The sequence below is a fragment of the Notamacropus eugenii genome, chromosome 1 (assembly GCF_028372415.1).
Source record: "Notamacropus eugenii isolate mMacEug1 chromosome 1, mMacEug1.pri_v2, whole genome shotgun sequence".
In the NCBI taxonomy this organism is placed as follows: Eukaryota; Metazoa; Chordata; class Mammalia; order Diprotodontia; family Macropodidae; genus Notamacropus; species Notamacropus eugenii.
Genome location: NC_092872.1, coordinates 431,592,017 through 431,612,531, shown reverse-complemented (window position 1 = coordinate 431,612,531; position 20,515 = coordinate 431,592,017). Strand labels below are relative to the sequence as shown.

The 20,515-nt window shown below is 44.5% G+C and overlaps 1 protein-coding gene across 3 annotated transcripts; it reads left to right on the top strand.

The window, feature by feature from the left end:
- Positions 1–730: 730 nt before the first annotated feature.
- Positions 731–19,674, top strand: LOC140519002 (bactericidal permeability-increasing protein-like). 3 transcript variants are annotated; one of them, XM_072631654.1, is made up of 16 exons: positions 731–815; positions 2,628–2,740; positions 2,823–2,937; positions 3,985–4,113; positions 4,936–5,091; positions 5,170–5,233; positions 6,641–6,701; positions 6,835–6,926; positions 7,861–8,037; positions 8,820–8,879; positions 14,496–14,663; positions 16,197–16,264; positions 16,490–16,532; positions 16,956–17,019; positions 17,622–17,698; positions 19,377–19,674. In XM_072631654.1, the coding sequence occupies exons 2-16, from the start codon at positions 2,647–2,649 to the stop codon at positions 19,416–19,418; spliced, it is 1,410 nt and encodes a 469-aa protein (XP_072487755.1). In that variant the 5' UTR covers positions 731–815; positions 2,628–2,646; the 3' UTR covers positions 19,419–19,674. The 3 variants fall into 3 exon arrangements, with proteins under 3 accessions (XP_072487755.1, XP_072487756.1, XP_072487754.1); XM_072631655.1 differs by having other exon boundaries at positions 806–873; XM_072631653.1 differs by lacking the exon at positions 731–815 and having other exon boundaries at positions 2,605–2,740.
- The last annotated feature ends 841 nt before the right edge of the window (positions 19,675–20,515 follow it).

The following is a 20,515-nucleotide window of genomic DNA, read 5'->3' as shown; positions in this document are numbered from 1 at the left end:
GCTTATCCTCTATGTCCTTAAATATTCTGTTTCCTCATTGTCTTTGGGTACTGTCTCCCCACCAGAAGAGAAGCACTCTAAGGACAGGGGCCATTTCATTTTTATTTTTGTATCCTAAGGGCCTAGAACAATGCTTTACACTCAGTAAGAGAGAGGCAAAGAAAAGTGTTATTTGAGGTTGAAAGAGAAAGATTGTTACCGTGGGACTTTGGGAAGTATTGGGTCAGAGAAAGCTTTCTGGAGAAGGTAACATTGAGCTGGGCTGTAAAGGATGAGATGAGAACAGGAAGGAAGAACATTCCAGACATAGGAGGTGGTAGGAAGTATGATATGCTCCAGGTGCACAGTTGTTGGAATGCTGAAATAGTGGAAAGAAATCACAAGAGATAATAAAGACTGGAACAACAGAGAAGTGCCAGATTGTAGAAGGCATTGAATGCCAAGAAAAGTAAAGCTTGAACTTTACTTGTTAGGCAATAATAAAGTCAATGAAGGATTTTGTGTTGAGCGATATGACCAGACCAGCAACTAAGGAACAATCTAGCAACATGTGATGGACAGATTGAAGAGGGCAGAGAATGACATTAGGAAGACCTTTATTGGAAGACTGATTTACCTGGAGGGGCCAGAGCTAAAGTTCACTCATATATCCAGCTCACTCTCCTCACTTTTCTTTAGCTCAGCCTCTCTTTCACTTCCCCATTATTACTTCCTATCTTTACAGACCATTCCTCTACTTCCCCTTCCTCAGCATTACTCTATATAACCCAAGAGTGAGAGAACAGACTCCTGCTCCCTCTCTGAAACAGCCTACGGTAAGGAGAAGGGGAAACTCCAGCTGAGCCCAGGGGCCAGGGCTGGGGCCTCTTGTGGGTATGTCTGGGTATGTGTGTATCTGTCTGTGAAGGGTGAAGGGTGGGGAGAGAGGGCAGCAATGCCTTCCTGATCAAGGTCAAGCTGCAACCAATAGCAGATGGTGGGTGGGAAGTAGAAAGCTAGCCAAGGTTGGGGAGAGAAAGCTACACTCAGCCAAATAGAAGCAGGAAAAGTGCTTTGGGATCCTCATGGGTAGTTTGGATAGGAAGGGAATTCTATAAGTGGTTTAATACTTGACCGTTTAGCTCAGTCTTCTTCCTGGAATCCTCTTTGTGCTGGGCTGGCAGAGATTAATCCTAGGGGTAGAGTCTGGTCTAAGTTCCCCCCAGGGCATGACCCAGACACAGGCAGAGGGCCCTGTGAAGGACTTCAAAGCACTCTCATACCTGCACTGTCAATGAATGTTGGTGAAGGTGGAGACACAACATTCAATGCTCAGAGAGAAAAAGACTTCAACCAAATTCAATAAGCATTTATTAAGCACTTTCTGTGTGAGGGCCCTGTGCATGGAACTACAGTAGACACAAAGGTATCTCCTTGAATAGTGTTACACAAACCATGCCCTGGGTCATAACAGCTCTCATTTCTGCACAATAACAAGGTCTTTAAGATTTTACAAAGTACTTTCCTTACAGAAGAAATCTGTGAGGGAGAGAGTCCACAGATTGTTATCCTCATTTTATAGATGAGAAAACTGAAGCTCAGGAAGAGAAATGACTTTCTTAAGGTCACTAGAAAATAAGTAAAAGAAGTGCAACTAGGCCTCTCAGCTCTTTGGAATCCAAGGTGAGGACTTTGATCCAGCTAGGCATGTACATAGATGAACATTGAATGAGTTAGAATAAAAAAAAAGAAGTCAAGCAGAGATGTTTGAATAAAAAAATTAAGGAAGGATGGACCATTTGTATCTGTGAACCTAGGGTGAGAGCTTTCCACCCCTCATCCCACTCAGTAGAACTCATGCTCCCTGAGAACTGAGACTGTCTTTTTATCTCTAGATCCTAGTATAGAGGCTGACACATAGTAGGTACTTAATAAATGCTTTTTGATTGAGTAATTGATGGATTAAAGGAAGGGGAGAGTTTTCAAGAGAAATATAGAATAGAACTGGGGTAGAAGTCAGGTGCGGGTAAGGACAAGGGAGAGATGGATGAGAACAGGGGACAAAGCAGTCCAATTTGACTGAAGCATATGAAGGGAATGATGGGAAACATAGCTAAAAAGGTAAGGCATAAAGGACTTTGGATAATAGGTTCACTCTAAAAGGGGGTTACAAAACAGAGTATATGTGAAGGACTGTGGACCTGTCAGTCTGGGGGGTGGGGATGTCCCTGAACATTTCTTGCATTTTCCCACCTCCAGTCTTTGTTCAGGCTGTACCCCTCAGCCTAGAAATGCTTTTCTTTCCTCACCAAATCCCTCCCACCCTTCAAGACCCAGCTCACATCTTATTTCTTTCCCTGTCCATCTTAGGACAGTGTCCTGCTCTCTTCCATCAATGGAAGGACATGCTTCCTATATCCAATTATGACTCTGTACTCAGCTAGGCTAGCCATGTGACAGCCCATTGCTGGGCTATGCGCAACAGCTTTCCAGCTTGGTGGGATCTACCAAAGGTCTCACTCTACTGACAACTTTGAGAGCCCAGGGTCACTTCACAAAATACATCAATGTTTGTTGATTAACTGACAGATGGAGAGAAAAGAAGTCATCCCACCCCATTTGCTCATGTTCAACCCTTCCCTCCTCAGGGCCTGGAGAAACCTTAAGATGCTGTGGTTCCTAGTGGTGTTGTTGGGGGTAGGAATGGAGGCAAGAACTCCTGGAATAAAGATGAAGATCACCCAGAAGGGCCTGGATTATGGTTAGTGCTCCATAATGGGTGCGGAGGTTGTGGTGCTGGGGAGGGGAAGTAGAGGTGATGGTCCTGTTGTTCTTTGTTGCAGGGAAGCAGGTTGGGATGGAGTTTCTGACGTCTGCTCTACTGCAGCTGCCCATCCCAGACTTCCGGGGCTCCTATTCAATCCCCCTGGTGGGCCACGTGGAGTACGCAATGACAGGGTAAGAGAGATGAAAATCAAGGGTCTTCCCATCACCTCAGCCCACCAGGTGACGCCCTTCCCTCCTGACCTCCAGCCCTCTCCTTCACTCCACTCAGATCCCTCCATGGACCTCTGATTTTGCTCTCAGTTACCTTGCTTCCCCCCACCTCCTACTTCCCTCCCAAACCCCTCCAACTCAGGCTTTCATTACAGACTCAGAAAATGTCCCAGCTGGAAGAAATGTTTGAACAGACAAGTTCAGACAAGTGGTGTGAACAGGAAACTGCTGAAATTAGAGTTGGGGACACCAGCCTCCTACACTTATTTGTGTGAACAGGGGCAAGTTACGTAACCTCTCAGAGCCTCAGTTTTCTTATCTGTAAAATAACCATAACAAGATAAGTGCTCCCTAGGGTTATTGGGAAGAGAGTGCTTTGCAGACCTTAAAGTACCATATAAAGAGGAGTTATTACCTTCTAGTCTAATTCTTCTTCCCCCCTTCATTTTACAAATGAGGAAACTGAGGTCATCAGAAAGCAAGAAAGCAAGCTTTCTACTACACCAAGAATAGGATTTTGAAATCTCCAAGTCTTAGGTGTCAAAATTAAATGAGATAATATTTGTGAAGTGCTTAGAACAGTACCTGGTACATAGTAGGCATTATATAACTGCTTCTTCCCCATTCCTCTTCCCCTACCAAGACACCTGGATTATACTCCATTATGTGGCATATAAAGTGCCATTAACTAGCTTTATATCCCTTCCTCTCTCTGGGTCTCGGTTTCCTCAACTATGAAATGGGAGTTTGGCTTAGATAATCTCTAGAGTTCCTTCTAGTTCCAATATTCTATGTTCCCTAGTCTAAGCACTCTTTCGATTTTCCTTGTTCCATAACAGCTCAGGATACTTAATGGCCTCAAACTCTCTCCCCAGGGATTGTCTCAAGCAGGGGTCTGTTAGTGTTTGAGGAGACTTCCAACTTGGAAATAATGGGGGCTGGGTAACGGGGAGACCCTTGAGGGTGGCTGGGCCGAGAAAGTGAGCTTCACTTGGTACTTTCCTACAGGTTCCAGGTAAAGACTATAAATTTGGGGGAGTCTTTGGTTGCATTTGTTCCCAGCTCCAGGATCAAACTGTCCATGGGACCTTCGGAGGCCCAAGTCAACGGTCACTGGTCTGTGAAGGTATCCTTAATGTAAGGATTTTGGAGGGATGTTGGAAAGGCACAGCTAAGCCACCCCAATCCCCCCTCCCACTTTGATCCTTGGGTCCCTCCTTTTCCTGATAACAGACACATGCCTAACTTCCCCATCAGAGCCTTCCAGATCCTCAAAGAACAGAGACTTTTAATACTGTGGACTAAGAACCATCTTTTCCAATCCCCTGCCCCCCCATTTAAGAGATGAGCAGGTGAGGTAATAGAGGCCTAAGGAGGAGAGACATTACTAAGGTCACACCTTAAATAAGTGGATCCAATATTTTAACACAGGTATTCTGTGCCCTTCTTGTGCCCTGGGACCTCAAATTCCTAAACTTCCCAAGCCCAGCCTTTTGAAGGTATCCCCTGCTTCTACATTCTCTGTAGGGCTCTGGAGCTGGGTTCACAGTTTCATAGGATTAAGAGCTGGAAGACATTAGAAATCCTCTGATTCAGTCCCATCACTTTACAAAGAAAGGCCAGAGGACCGTCAAACATGAGTGTTTTAAATGACTTTTTACTAGCTTTGGCCAAATTCAGTCCAGCCTTCGAGGTCCAGCTCATGCTTCACCACGTCTTAATGGAAGCCCTCTCTGGGCACTCCAGTTATCAGTGAGGGTTGCTACAACACAGTCTGGCCAGAGATCCTGCAGAGTGGTTCCTGTGAGAATCTGGCCACCCCAAAATTGGGTGAAAGCCATTAGTTAGCTGACTCAGTGGGCAGCTGCTGCTCTCTGGTGGCCATGGGTGGTACTGCTCCCAAACTATTTGTACCTATGGGTGGCCTCCTTGCCCTCTCCCGTACCATCCACTCTACAGACATGACAGCGGAACCTTCAAACTGAGTGTGGGGGACATGATGTTGACCATGCTAATAGAGGTGGGCTGGGATGGCGCTGGCCGTCTGTCCGTGAGCCCTGCAGGCTGTAGCTGCCACATTGGGCACTTGGATGTCACCTTCCATGGAGGAGCCAGGTAAGGACAATGTTGGGGGGCTGTCTCAGGGCAGAGAGAGGGTGTCAGACTCACACATCCCTGTCCTCCCTCCCCTAGCTGGCTCTATAACATCTTCACTGGAGCCCTGGAGGATCCCATTCAGCGGGAATTGAACAGCAAGGTGAGGTTCTACTTCCTAGGTCCCTACCCCACAACAATAACCATCCCAAGCTCTTCCTCCTCCCCACCCCTTCAACCACCCGCCCTCTTTCCCCTCTCATCTCTAGACCTCTGCCCCCTTTTTGTTTTCTCCTCATCTAGGTGCCCCCTTCTTTTTCCTCCCTTTTCAATCCTGTCCCCTCTCTAAACCCTGTTCCATCTCCCAAGCCTCACCCAGCCCCTTCAGACTCCCTCTTAGCTCTAGGCCCTCCCACCTCTGAGCTCCTCATCCCTCTAACAACCAGAGGGCATTCTAATATACATATCAATGGCTTGTTATGTCAGTATTGTGAGGTCCTTGATATCATGACACTAACAGCACGGATCATGAGCCAGGTTCTGGGGCTTTTGGCATACTGGATGGTTGGTGCTGAAACTCAGAATCTACCCAGACACCCTGAGTATGCCTCAGAAATATCTTTTGTTCTTGTTACCCCCAAGGAAAGACAGTCAGTACAAAGGCTAGTTTTGTCAATTAATAATTGGTACTCTTGGTCAAATCACTTAACCTCCCTGGGCCTGTGTCTGCCTTTATAAAATCAACAATTCAATTGAACAAACATTCGTTCAGCAAAGTCCTGTGCTGGGCAAATGGGGAGATGGAGACAAAAAAGGCAACAGCCCTTGGCCTCTTGGCACTTACTTTCTGGAAGAGGTAGGGAGGCTAGAGAAGAGACTGCTATATGGTTACATAGAAGTAACCACATAGCATATACCCAGGAATACACAGAGACAGAGACAGAGGGAGACACACAGAAAGAGAGCGGACACAGACAGCCAGAGAGAGAGAGAGAGAAAAGAAGAAGATGGAGGAGGGGGGTGAGGAGGAGGAGGGAGACAGAGACACAGACATAGACAAACAGATAGAGAAGGCACAGAAAGGCAGAGAGATGGAGACAGAAGGGAAGATCAAATAAGACAAAGTATATAAAGTATTTTGTTAAGGCAAGAGAGTAATATTCATTTATGTTTATTATATTGCGCTTTTATTTTTATTGTATATTATATTATATATATTTATTATTATTCCTTGACAAACAGTCAGGCCACACCCTCTCCCTCCCCAGTGATCACATGTGGAAGCCTCCCCACTACTCTCTCCCATCCCTCTCAACCACCCCCCCTCCCTCCAATCTCCCACCCCAGACAAGGGAGATGATGTATGGAAGAAAAGACTGAATGGAAAAACTCATGGCTCAGAGCTCTGGAGATGGTATTCTGGGGACAGGAGGGATCAGAGCAAGGAGACAGAATGGTATCCTGGCACAGACTGATGCCAGGGAGGGGTGGAGTCAGTGAAACTACTTCACAGTCACCCTCCTTAAGATGCCCCTATTCCCTGACTCTCTGGACCTTTCTCCTTGTCCAGGTTTGTGAAAAGATCCAGAATGCAGTACAAGCTCTAGAACGAATATTACAGACCATCCCAGGTCAGGAGGTGACACCAAGAGCCTGGATCTGGGAGGGAGACATGAGCTGTGTGGAAGTCCTAAGGTGGGTTGGGGTCTGGGCTCACAGGCGCTCCCTCTGAGGACAAGTAGCTCTTATTGCTCTGGTCCCCAGAATCCAGCCACATAAGCTCCATTGCAGACTTGAACTATTCTCTGGTGGCAGCACCCCTGATTACAGAGCAAAGCATTGAAGTGGACCTTAAGGTAATTTCCCTTCTCATACTCCTTGCTATCTTTCCTTCCTACATCCTCCTCATTCTTTTCATCCTTCTCCATCCTCCTTCTGCCTCCCCTTCCTCACTCTCCCCATCTTCAGTTGATCATTAACATCTTCCTCCCTCCTCCCAACCCTTGGTTTTTTTTCTTCCTCCTCATTCCCTTCCTGCTAAGCATCACGCTTCCCTACACCCTTTCTCTGAGAGTCCAAGGAAATTGTCATTCCCATTTTGCAGATGAGAAGCCAGACAGAACCAAGGGACTAAGGCAAGGTCCCACAGCAGATCTGTGGTATATCTGGGTCTCCTTGGCCATTTGTTTCTCTTCTGAGCGTTCTTTTCCCAAGGAGGCCTTTTATCACACCATCAAAAAGCACATGAATACTTGCTTTAGTTGACTTAAGTACTCTAAGACCCTAGTTTTATTAACTATAAAATAAGGGGGCTGGATTAAAGTCCCTTTCAGCTCTGGTCTTCTATATTCTATGTCCTAAGGTCTCTCCCAGATCTAACATTGCAGAATTCTATTAACTATTAACCCCTTATGCACTGTCCAAGCAAAGGCTGAATGACCCACAATCAAGAAAGCTTGTAGAGATTTCTGCGTGGGGTGGGTGATAGGGGTGGGATTTGGTGCCTGCTCTGGTCCCTTCCAGCTCCAAGAGTCTATGAATCTTAAGCACTTTGCATTTTCTCCATCTGTTAATGCTGTTTGGGTTTCATGATTGCAAGGTCAGGGATAATTAGCATTATTTTATTGAGAAGAAAAATGATGCCAAGAAAGAAGACACACAGCAAAAGAATGGCCCATCTGGGACTAGACCGTCCTCGAAGAGGGCTTGATTGGGCACTTTGAGGGTTCCTGACTCAGTTTCCCTGTCCTGTCCTTCCTTTCTCCTCCCCATAACTCTCTCCCACCCCAGGGTGAATTTTACAGCCGGGACGGCCACAGAGAAGCCCTAGTACCCCCTACTCCATTCTCGCTCTGGGAACAGAACGACCGCATGCTGCTCTTGGGTGTCTCGGACTTTGTGGCCAATTCAGCTGCCTCCGTATACTATAGGGCAGGAGCCTTGTCCTGGAACGTCACGGATAGCACGGTAAGGGGGCGGAGCCTGGTGCAAGGGGCGGGGCCTGAATGCATGGGGCGGGGCAGAGCCAGGAGAGGAGGGGCTAGAGAGGCTTGCATGGCAGCTAGAAGAGCTGGGGGGTGGAGCTAAGGATTATTGAGAAGAACATGAGTGACACATAGGGTCTGGGGGTAGAGCCAGAGCAGCATCTTACTGGTACTGGAGCTAGGACTGGGAAGAGGGGTGGGACCAAGGAGTGAGGCTAGAAGAAAATAAATGCCAGCCAACTGAGGGCGGGGCTAAGACTGGAGGCAGGACCAGGCTGTAATAGGCGGATGAGTGACAGCCAAGTAAGGTGAGGGCCAAGACTGGAGAAGGAAACAGGCAGACAGTAACAGTCAACATTTATTGAGGGTCTTCTATATGCCAGACACAGAGCTAAGCGCTGGCGATACAAAGAAAACCGGTCTCTGCCCTCAAGGTGGTGGTCGTTTACCCTTCATTCTCCAAGAGGGCCATGGCATCAGGAAGGAGCTTGTAGTCCAAGGATGAGAACCACTATAGACAAACAGGAGACGTACAGGATAAACTGGGGGTGGTTTCTGAGGGAAGGCTCCAAGATTAAGGAGGACTGGGACAGGTTTCTTGCAGAAGGTGGGACTCTAACTGGGACTTGAAAGAAGACAGGAGAGGTTAAGGGAATCTAAATGGCATCTAGCTAACCCTGGGCTCAGAAGGCTAGAGGGTTGCCTTGCTTGTGAAAGGGGAGGGCTGGGTAAGGCTGAACAGGGGACCTTCCTCTGTCATTCCAGATATCCAAGAAGTTTCCCATACATATCAACACCAAGATCTTCAAAGGCTTTGTGCCTGAGGTAAGGGTCATCAATTTTGCCTTTCAGGCTGGAAACTGCCTGCCCACATCCGCTTGCTCTCTGTAGTCTCACTTAGGTCCAAATATGTAAGTCTGTACCACATACACAATTCTCTGTTAATTCTCCCAAAAATCCTGTTTTGTTTTGTTGTGATGCAGACAGGAAAAACCAAGTACTGTACCTGGCACATAGTAAGCACTTAATGGGAAATAAAGAAAGGGGGAAAAACTTTTCCTGCTCTCAAGAGCTCACAGTCTAATGGGGGAGAAAATATACCAATAACAATTTATAAGCACAAACTGATAAATAGAAGTATGTATAGAATGGTTTTACATATATATATATACATATATACATACATATTTGTGTCTAATGGTAGCCATCTCTAGAGTGGGGATGGGGTAGGGAACAAGAAGAAGAAAAAGAAAATGACATGATAACTTGATTATATATTTAAAAGGAACAGCAGGTTGTACATAATAGATTGTAGTTTCATGTACAATCATCTATGTTATTGAAATGCTTGTTTATTTCTTAAGTTCAGAATAAAATAAAATTTAAAAATATACAAACAAGATATATAATACTGGATAAACTGTAGATAATTACAGCAGAAAGGTGCTAAGATTAAGAAAGATAAGGAAAGGCTTCTTGCAGAAGGTGAGATTTTAACTGGAACTTGAAGGAAGCCAAGGAAGCGAGGAGGTAGAGATGAGGAGGGAGATGAGGAGGGAGCCGTGGATGATGGGTAATGGAAATTCCCAGAGGAGGGAGATGGAATATCTTGTTTAAGGGACTCAGTAAGGCCAGTATCACTGGATTGAAAAATATATGAGAAAGAGTAAAGTATAGAAAGAATAGATAGGAAAAAGGTCAAGTCATAAAAGACTTTAAAAGACAGAAGTGAAAGGAACTTTAGAGACCATCTTCTCCTACCACCTCTTTTTTAAAAGAGGAAACTGAGGTCCTGGAATTCCCTGAAGTCAAATAGTAAGTGTCAGAACCAGTCTTGAACCCTGTTTTTCCTGTCTAGGGTACTCTTTGCTAATCACACACTTCCCTTTATTTGACAGAGAAGGAAACTGAAGTTCAGAGAAAGGAACTAACTTGTCCAAGGTTTGAGAATCATGCCATATAAGGTTTGGTTGAGGGAACTGGGACCTGAGAGAGAGAATTTTAGGGAATATGAAAACTGGCTTCAGGTGTTTGAAGGGCTTTATTTTTTTTTAATTTCAAGGCTATTTAATTTTAAAACAATGTATAGTTTAGCAATTAAAGTAATTTAGCTCAATACTTCTGGAGAATTAAGTTTATTCTCTCTCAGATATTCCATTGCCATATGAAGCTCAGCATGTCCAAAACAGAACGCATTATATATCCTTTTTTTCCATCTTTATTCTTTTATTACTGTTTCCTTCCTATTTTTCTCAATTACATGTAAAAAAAATAACATGCTTTTAAAAAAAAAATCTAAATTCTAAGTTCTCTCCCTCCCTCCCTGCCCCCTCCTTGAGAAGGCAAGCAATTTGAGAAAGGTTATATGTGCACAGTCATGCAAAACATATTTCCATATTAGGCATGCTGTAAAAAAAAAACAAACAGACAAAAAACCCCAAGAAAAATAAAAAAAATTTAAAAAAAAAAGGAAAAAGTATTCTTTGATCTGTGTTCAGACTCCATCAGTTCTTTTTCTGGATGTGGATAGCATTTTTCATCAAAAATCCTTCAGAATTATCTTGGATCATTGCATTGCTGGAAATAGCTACTCACAGTTGGTCATCATAGAATATTGCTATTACTAGGTACAATGATCTGGAACTACTTCACTTTGCAGCACTTCATATAAGTCTTCCTATATTTTTCTGAAAGCATCCTGCTTGTTATTTCTTATAGCACAATAGTGCTTCATCACAATCATATTCCACAACTTGTTCAGCCATTCTCTGATTGATGGGCATCCTTTCAATTTCTAGTTCTTTACCATCACAAAAAGAGCTGCTATAAATATTTTTGCATATATAGGTCCTTTTCCCTTTTTTAAAAATTCTCTTTGGGATATAGCTCTAGTAGTGCAATTCCTGGGTCAAAGTTTTAGAACCTTTTGGGTATAGTTCCAGATTCCTCTCCAGAATGGTTGAAGTGGTTCATAATTTTATCAACAATGTTTTCCAGTATTTCCAGATCCTCGCCAATGTTGGTCATTTTCCTTTTCTGCCATATTAGCCAATCTGATAGGTATGAGGTGGTACCTCAGAGCTGTTTTAATTTCTATTTCTCTAATCAATAGTGATTTAGAGCATTTTTCATATGGCTATAGATAACTGATTTTTTTTCTTCTGAAAATTGCCTATTCATATTCTTTGGCCACTTATCAATTGGGGAATGACACAGATTCTTATAAATTTGACCCAGTTCTCTATATATTTGAGAAATGAAGCCTTTATCAGAAAAATGTATAAAAAATATTTTCCTCCCAATTTTCTGCTTTTCTTCTAATCTTGTCAGCACTGGTTTTGTTTGTTCTCTTTATCTCTTATTTGGTCATAAATTCTTCCCTTATCCATAGATCTGATAGGTATATTTTTTCCATACTCTCCTAATTTTTTTATGATATCACTCTTTATGTCCAAATCATGTCCTCATTTTGACCTTATCTTGGCATATGGTGTGAGATATTGATCTATGCCTAGTTTCTGCCAAATTGCTTTCCAGTTTTCCCAGAAATTTTTGTCAAATAGTATGTTCTTATCCCAAAAGCTCTGGGTTTATCAAACACTAGATTACCATACTGTGTATTGTGTGTCTATTTACTGACCTACCACTCTATTTCTTAGCCAGTACTAGATTGTTTTGATTATTGCCACTTTATAATACAGTTTGAGATCTGGTATAAGCCACCTTCCTTCACATGTTTTTTCATTAATTCCTTTCTATTTTGTTCTTCCAAATGAATTTTATTATTCTTTCTAGCTCTTTAAAATAATTTTTTGGGAGTTTGGTTGGTATGGCACTGAGTAAGTAAATTAATGTAGGTAGGATTGTAATTTTTATTGTATTGGCTCTGCCCACCCATGAGCAATAATATTCTCAGTTATTTAGATCTAACATTAAAGTGTTTTGTAATTGTCTTCATTTAGTTCCTAGGTTTGTCTTGACAGGTAACCTCTCAAGTATTTTATATTAGCTCCAGTTATTTCAAATGGAATTTCTCTTTTCTAAATCTTTTTGCTGAACTTTGTTAGTAATATATAGAAGTGTAGATGATTCTTAAAGGTCTTTAAAGAGGAATAGTGGTTAGATCTGTTGTTTGTTGGGGGTGGAGGGGTGAAGAAAGGGAAAGAGATTGTTATAGAGAGGCAGATTTCTCTTCCATGGAAGAAGTGGAAAATTTCCTATCAATTACAGCTATTCAGAATTACTCAGAATTGAAATGGGCTGCCTCAGGAGATCATGGGTTTTCTCTTCAAGCAGAGTCTGGATGACCACTCAGGTGTGCTATAAAGGGGATTCTTGTTCAAGGAGGCTACATGGCCTCCAAGGTCCTTGTCAACTTGGAGATGCTACACACAGTAAGTCAGTGTGTTAGTAGGGCCTGGGTCTCTTGGCTCCTAGTAAAGTCATCTTTCCACTGTCCCCATGAGTCAAGATTATAAATTTTTTAATAATTCATCTGTACTAATAGAGGTTATTCATTTGCTTCAGTTGTGTCCATCTCTTCGTGACCACATTTGAGGTTTTCTTGGCAGAGATATTGGAATGGCTTGTCATTTCCTTCTCTAACTCATTTTACAGATAAAGAACTGAGGCAAACAGGGTTAAATTATTTGTCCAGAGTGACATGGCTAGTAAATGTTTGAGACTGGGTTTGAGCTCAGGTCTTTCTGACTTCAGGCTTGGTACTCCATCCACTGTACCACCTAGCTGTCAACAGTAATATATATTTGCCACTAAAATTGGCCTGTATGTCTGTTCTACCCCTCAAGCCACAGCTAAAAAAATCTCATTTTCAAGAAGACTTTTCTTATCTTCCTTAATCTTAGCACATTTCCTCTATGATTATCTCCAATTTATCCTGCATTATTTCAAAATTTTTGTATAAAATTTGTATAAAATTTTGATAATTTACATAAATATTACAAATGGGCATCCCATAGAATAATAGTGCAACAGGGAGGCATGTGTCAGGAGAAATAGAGGAAGGCCTCTGACACATTGGGTGGAGCCCCTTATGGCAGACCTTTGGGAGGCATGGACAAGAGTCGTACAGCCTGGGCAGGAATGTATGGGATGTGATAAGTTGGAGAGAACTCTCAAATCTCTCTGTTCCATTTGAGTATTTGAGTATCTGAGTAATTAATTATCTGAGATATTAATAGTTCACATGTATGGAGTGCTTTAAGGTTTACACTTTATGTATACAATCTCATTTGTGCCTCACAATTCCATGAGGTTTGAACGCCAGGCCCTGGACTAGCTGTATGACCCTAGGCAAGTCAATTAACCTCTCTGTACCTCAGTTTTCTTATATGTAATGAGGACAATCATAATATCTATCTCATGTGACCCTCTAGGTTCTCAGTGCAGCCCTTTGACTGAATCCAAACTTCACAGAACAAATCCCTTTAATAAAAGGATTTGTTCTGTAAAAACTTGGACTCAATCAAAAGGCCACAACCAAGGGAAGGAAAGAACCCCTTGCCCTGGCAGGACCTGCAGGTGACCAGAATAAAGCAATGCCCCACCCCTAGCCTAACAATGACATTCAAATGGTATGTAAACCATTTAGAAGAGTTATGACATTTGAACCTCATAACAGTCTTGTGATGTAGGTATTATAAACATTATTAGCATTGCCATTTTACAGATGAGTAAACTGAGACTCAAGCCAAAGAATTTACCCAAGGTTTCAAAGCTAGTGTCAGAGGTGGGATTAGAATTCAGGTCTTCCTGACACCAAGTCCAGATCTGTATCTATTCCACAATGTCTTTAAGTGAAGCCAGAGGGAGGAATTTACCTGACACTGTTTAAGGGACTCTGGAAAGTGCTTCCCTGAAGTCAAATCTCAGGCTCCAACTATTAGAGCTTTATGCTTTTGGATCATAGCATCACAAAATTTAGAGCTAGAAGGGACCTAAAAATCATCTAGTCTGACCCCTTCATTTTACAAATGAGGAAACTGAGGTCTAGGGAGGTGAAGTTATTTGCCCAAGGTCACACAGCCAGTAAGAAGTGGAGCTGAGATTGGAAGTGAGTTTAGAGCTTTCCCAACCAAGATGAGGTTAAGAGCAGCACCTTGAGGACCATGTGCCCCTATGTGAACCCCAGGAGGTTCATTCACTCCTCCTGGGCCAGGAGTGGGAAGATTGGGGGCACCAAAGACAAACTTGACCTGTAAGGGCTGTCCCACCCCCCACTCCCCACCAATGACTTCCTACCCTTCTGGGACCTAGTCTGATAATTCCCCATTCAGCTCCCATTCCCCTACCCCCACCCCCAGACAGTGTAGAAGGGGAAGGAAAGGGTCACTATGACCTCCCTTCCTGTGTGTCTTTCTAAATGTCAAAATTTATTAACCTGCTTATCTCCCTTCTTCCATCTCTGTACCCCTGCTCCAGCTCCAGAGGAGATTCCCGGATACACCTATGGCCCTGCAGATCTTCGCTCGACTTCCCCCCAGCCTCCAAACTCAGCCAGCCACTTTGCAGCTTCTGTTGCCTGGGGCAGTGCAGGCCTTTGTTCTGCCCAATGGAACCTCACCTGTACCAGTCTTCCTACTGCATGCTGTGAGTGGGCAGCTCCACCCTCTCTAGGCATGGCCTCCCTTTTACAAATTGACCCCAAGTATTGGTTTCATTCTCTGCTTAGGCAGGCTTTAGATTACTCTTTGAGTTATGGTCCCTGCTTTGGGCTCATGGGTACCAAGGGCTGGCGCTCCCTTACCCCGGTTAACTCCCAGACTCTGAACCAGTGCTCTGTAGCAACCTGGAGGTTCAAGTCAGATATCAAGCCTAGGGAACTGTTCTGTGCCCTAAGTCCTAGCTGCAGGAGATCCAGGCCAGAGGACCAGACTCCCTTCCCTAGGACCATGTTCTGCCAGTGACAAGTGACAAGATTGTGGAAGGCTCTGCACAGAAGGGAGTGCAGCAATGCCTGTCCACTATGATTTTCTGAGCCCCCGCAGTGTACCTAGACAAGCTATCTATTGACTTAACAAACATTTATTGGCTGACATCAGAATGGGGGCCTGAATATAGAAACAGAAAGCACCACATACCTTAGAACATTAGAACTCGGGGGAACTTTGACCATGCAATGTCAGTGATAACAAGGATCTTAGAACGTCCAACAGAGTGTGAGAACTAGAAGGGTTTTAGAGAATATCTAGTCCAATCTTCTCATTTTACAGATTTTACAGATGAAAAAACTTCCAGAGGGGGAAGTGACATACAGCTTTCCCCATTACAATGGATCATAGACCAGACGGTGATCTCAAAGGGTCCTTGGAAATCACCTGGTCAAACACCTTCATTTTACAGATAAGAAAAGTGAGGCCCAAGGAGGTTTAAGTGACTTGTATATGGTCATACACAAGTAGTTAGTATGGACAGGATTTGAATCCAGATCCAGTACTCTTTTCAGTGTATCATACTGCCTCCCTATTTCTCTGTCCAGGATATTTTCCACAGCACAGATTAATTGGGACAACAAGATTCACACAAAGGAAATGAGGCAAAAACAAGGCAGAATAGAGAGGAGGCATAGAAAGGTTCAGGCTATAAGAGCTATAGGAACTCTGCAAAGAGCTTCCTGAGACCTTGACTGGTCCTCCCTCCTGGATGAGGTGGAATGGGAGTCTGGGGCCTGAAGTCTGGTTATCTGTGAAGAGGCAGAGAGGAGAGGGCAGGGAATTTCTTGTGGGATGAGAAGAATGTTTGGAAAGGCCTAGCTGTAACTGAGGGTCAATGGAGGGAAGAATTTGGTTTCTCCTGTCTTGCCCCCAGGCCAATCCTCCATTCCTGGTTTGGGCTAAATCCCTAGAGTAGAGGTTCTTAACCTCAGTTCCATGAACTTTAAAAAAAAAAAATTGATAGCTGTATTTCAAAACATCAGTCCTGTATATTTCATTTTAAGTGTCTTCCTTCACCAGATTGTCAGAGGGGTCCAGTGACAGGAAAAAATTAAGAAACCCTGCTCTAGAGGAACTCCATTTCCACTGAGTTCATGCCCCTGTGGAACCCACTTGACTGGGGTGGAAGGGGCAGGGGCTAGGGATGCTTGGGGAGGGGCCAGGCTTTGAAATAGGTTCTTCTTACCAGGATACCAAAGCCTCAGCCCAGATCTTTACTTCTGGAAAGAATATTGGGGCCTCTCTGAAACTGACTAAGTGAGTCCTCTCTACTTCCCCTATCTCTAGTTGCTTCCCCCATTTTTGAAGGGGATGGTTCCAGGTTTGGGGGGAGGGTGGGAGAAAAGAATAGGTTGGTTTGGGGTTGGGAAGCAGAGGGTACCCACCCTACCCCCTTGCCCTCTTGCCTTCCCTCAAGGGGGCCCTCATAACCCTTTAAATCTAGGATATAGGGCAGCTCTCACCCATGCCCTCTTCCTACAGCTTCAGCCTGACCCTGGCTCATTCAGCAGTGGGGCCCTTCCAGGTAAGTGCCCTATGTCTCTGAGTCAGAGAATCAGGATGAGGATCTATGGTTACTCCACTTGATTTCTCAGGGTCCAGCAGCCACTCATACACTGTCCCATATCCCACCCTCTCTGGGCAATTTCTCCCCAGGCAAGTAGGGAAAGATTATGTTTCTGAAGGGAGGGAACTGGGGCAGTGTGAGGCCTGGTGTGCTAAGGGTAGGGACATGGCAAGACCTATAAGACCCACTTAAACCCCTTCCTTCCTCTCCTGCTTCTCTGCTTTCCCCTCTTTCTCCCTTCTTCCTAGACTCATAGGTCAGAGCTGGAAGGGACCACTGACAAGCCCAGCCCATTGCTCTTACATTCTACTCTCTGTCCTCCTCCACTTCTCATCCCATCCTTTGGTTTCTCCCCTATGGCCTCTCCCATCTCCTCCCCAGGTTGATAAATTGGAGACTCTGCTGAATGTCACTCTGAAGTCAGCCATAATGCCTAGGATCAACCGTGAGTTTTCACCACCCCTAACCTCTCCCCCCCTTCTAGGAAAATGTTAGTAAATAATAATAAAAATAATATCGAACCACATCTGAAATTCCCTGGAGACAGAAAGGCAAGGGACTGGAATAAATCTTCACATCTGTCCTCATCCTCGCAATCCTGGGAGGGAGGCCAGTCAGAGTTTATCATTAATTCCATTTTACAGATGAGATGGAAAGAGAAGTGACTTGCTTGGTGAAACTTGGTGGCTCAGTGGCTGAACTGGGATTTTTGCCCAGGTCACTTTTCTTGCAGGAGGTTTCCAGGGAGCAGGAGTGGAGGGAGATTAGGGATGGAGAGATGGAGGATCACTGAAGACTAAGCAAAAGAAGAGAGAGGACGAAAGCTGGATGGGGAAATAAGAGTCCCTAAATATACCTGATTAGAAGTATAGCTCTCTCAGTACAGAGAACCTTCTCCTTGTATCCTCATACCAGGGGAAGCCCCCTGAGAAGCCACTGGGGCTGGGAACTCCATAGGTAGGTGGCAGAACTCAAGTATATATCAATTAGGTGCCAGGCTCTGGGTTGAGGATGGAGAGGTGAACTCAACTCATAGCCTTTCCCCAGGAAAACTCAAGGAAGGCTTCCCTCTGCCCACTCTGCCCAAGACCAGCTTTCAAGATACAGTCATCAAAATCCAAGAGGTGGGTGTAGTCTTAATTTCTTTATAGGAACCCAATTCCTGTATCATGGGGACTAACAACTTGTTCCCAGAGCACTGCCTCATCATCTCCTACCTCCCCTGCCCTTAGGTTTTCAGCAGTATTCCTCCATCCCCTTGCCCCATGTCCCCTCCCTCTTCAGTCTCCAGTGCACTGTATAGTAAAGAACTGATCCCTTTATTTGCTGCCTCCCATTCTTGCCTAGCCCTTCTTCTGTTTTGGGGTAAGTGTCTTGTCCTTTCTGGGCTTCCTTTTCCCCATCTGGGAAATGAGAAGGTTTCGATCACATCTCTAAGTACCCTTTGGCTTCTGGCACCCTTGCCCTCTGTTCTAAATCTCCCTCCAATGCTGTTTTCAGGTCTCTCCAGTTCTGATGATACTCCGCGTTCACCATTCAAAGACCCCTTCCAGTTGTAACATTCTCTGTTTGATTCCAAAGTTCCCTTCTAGCTTTGATATGCTGCCAGCTTGGAGTACGAGGTTCTCTTCTCTCTCACACATTCTGGCTCTCCCATACAGAAAGAACAGAGAACAAGAGTGAGACCTCTAGGAACAAGAGGAGGTCTATTCTTGTCATCAAGCTCTAGGGAGACCTTGATAAATAAGCAACCCTTCTAATGGCATGCTTAGCACAAGAAGTACGCAGTTCCTTGCTATGGGAAATTTTCAAGTGGACGCTGGGTGATCCCACCCCCATCCTCGTCCTTGCCTAGTACGGCTGTAGAGAGCCAGCCCTGGGGGAAGAGGGTGGAGGCTACAACTCCCCGAGGGTATTTTCTGCTTCTGGTAAGAAGAGCCAAGGAAAGTGCTGTTCCCTTGAATGACCACAGAGTAGCACTGTGACCACCCTACTGAGAGCTAGAGCTGGGAGAGCCCTTAGAGATCATCTCATTCAACCCTTTGATTTTACAGAAAAGGAAACCGAGGTTCTGTGAGGTTAGGTCACTAGCCCAAAGTCACACAGGCATCCATCCAATCTTCAGGAAACTGAGACCCTAAGAGGGGAAATAGCTTGCCTAATCTCATGTTGTTGTTCAGTCATTTGTCGTGTCTGGCTCTTCATGAGTCCATTTGGGGTTTTCTTGGCAAAGATACTGCAGTAGTTTGCCATTTTCTTCTCTGGCTCATTTTAGAGATGAGGAAACTGAGGCAAACAGGGTTAAATGGCTTGCCCAAGGTCACTCAACTAGTAACTAAGGCCTGATTTGAATTCAGGTCCAGGGCAGCTAGGTGACACAGTAGATGGAGTGCTAGGCCTGGAGTCAGGAGGACCTGAGTTCATATCTGGCCTTGGACACTAACTGGCTGTATGGCTGTGGGCAAGTCCCTTAACCCTGTTTGCCTCAGTTTCCTCATCTGTAAAATGAGCTAGAGTTGGAGATGGCAAACCACTCCAATATCTTTGCCAAGAAAACCCCAAAACAGGATCATGGAAAGTTGGATACGACTGAAACAACTCAGCAGCAATTTTCTGACTCCAGTATCTCACAGGGATTCAAACTCAGGTCTTCTGACTCTAAATCGGATCCTCTTCCAGGGTGTTTTCTACTCAACCCTTTCAGTATAACTTAGCCTAGGACCTGTGTGTCCCTCAGAAAATTGGCTGGTGAATCTGGAAGCACTTAGAACTTCAACGACTAAAGAACTTTTGTTTCTTCAGGGCTTTTTGGCCATTGCCACAGATATCCAGTATGGAGCCTGAACCAGGCCTGCTGCATGCTCTGGAAGACCCATCCCCAAGTGGCCCCTGCGTGTGCTTGGTCCCTATCCACCTTCAGCTGTGCCTGGTCCCCTCCCTCTTTCATAGGGTATCTGATTCCTACAGAAGCCAACTTTCAGGGCTGGAGGTGGGAGAGGTTATGGGGGCCTCAGGCTTTACTCCAGGCAGTTCCCCATCTGGAGTTCATGCCCTCAGTTATCTATCAGTTGCTGCTCTTGGAAATAAACATCTCACCAAACTGCTGTTCTCCTTGAACTCTTAATTTAAACTCTTAAGGGGCCATTATGATACTGGCAACCTTGTGTTTGGGTGTCTGGAAGAGGATATTCTGGAATGCTCATGGCCATCAGCCTGAAAAGGACTCTAGGGTTCATACTTGGGACAGCAACTATCAATCCATTGACCAGTCACCATGTGACTGAGTACCTAGCTCTATGTTAGATCATATCAAGGATATGAAAAAGTGTATGACCCAGTTCACTCCACCATGAAACCTTCCTTCTCCCAACCCAAAGGGATACCTCTCCATAGTCCTCTGTCCTCCTCCTAAGCACAGTGTTCCTGTGCTATGTCCCTGATCTTTGTTTTATTTAAATTATCCCTTAGTGATCTCATCTACTCATGAAGCTTCAATTATCACTCTTAGGAAGATGACTCGATCTAAGAATCACTCCTCTGAGCTCTAGTCCCATATCTTCAATTGAATATGTTTGGAAGGTCTGCCAGTAGCATATACAACATATCCAAGTGGAAACTCATTATATCCTCAATCCCCAAATCCACCCCTTCTTCTAATTTCGCTATTTCTTCCATCTCCTCAAACTTATCCTATATCTTGTCTTCGTTTCTGTTTCTCACTTCCCCCTTACTCCTGAAACTTCTCTTTTCAAGGTACCAGTGATCTTCTAAATCCCCTCTTCTTTTCTCAGTCAGCATCCTTATTGTGCTGCCCCACCTCTCCATAGGTTTTTATGATTCTCCTCTTACCTTTCTGACGGATGTTTTTCAGTTTCCTTTACTGGATCATCATTCATGTCCTGTCGTCCATCTTCTATAGGTAACTAGGTAGAGCAGTGAAT

Bases quoted from the DNA above. Each gene is read 5' to 3' on its own strand.
- LOC140519002 (XM_072631653.1), top strand. From the start codon at position 2,605: ATGTTCAACCCTTCCCTCCTCAGGGCCTGGAGAAACCTTAAGATGCTG. The intron at 4,114-4,935 runs GTAAGGATTTTG...TCCACTCTACAG, and splicing joins TCTGTGAAGGTATCCTTAAT to ACATGACAGCGGAACCTTCA. The intron at 5,092-5,169 runs GTAAGGACAATG...TCCCTCCCCTAG, and splicing joins ACCTTCCATGGAGGAGCCAG to CTGGCTCTATAACATCTTCA.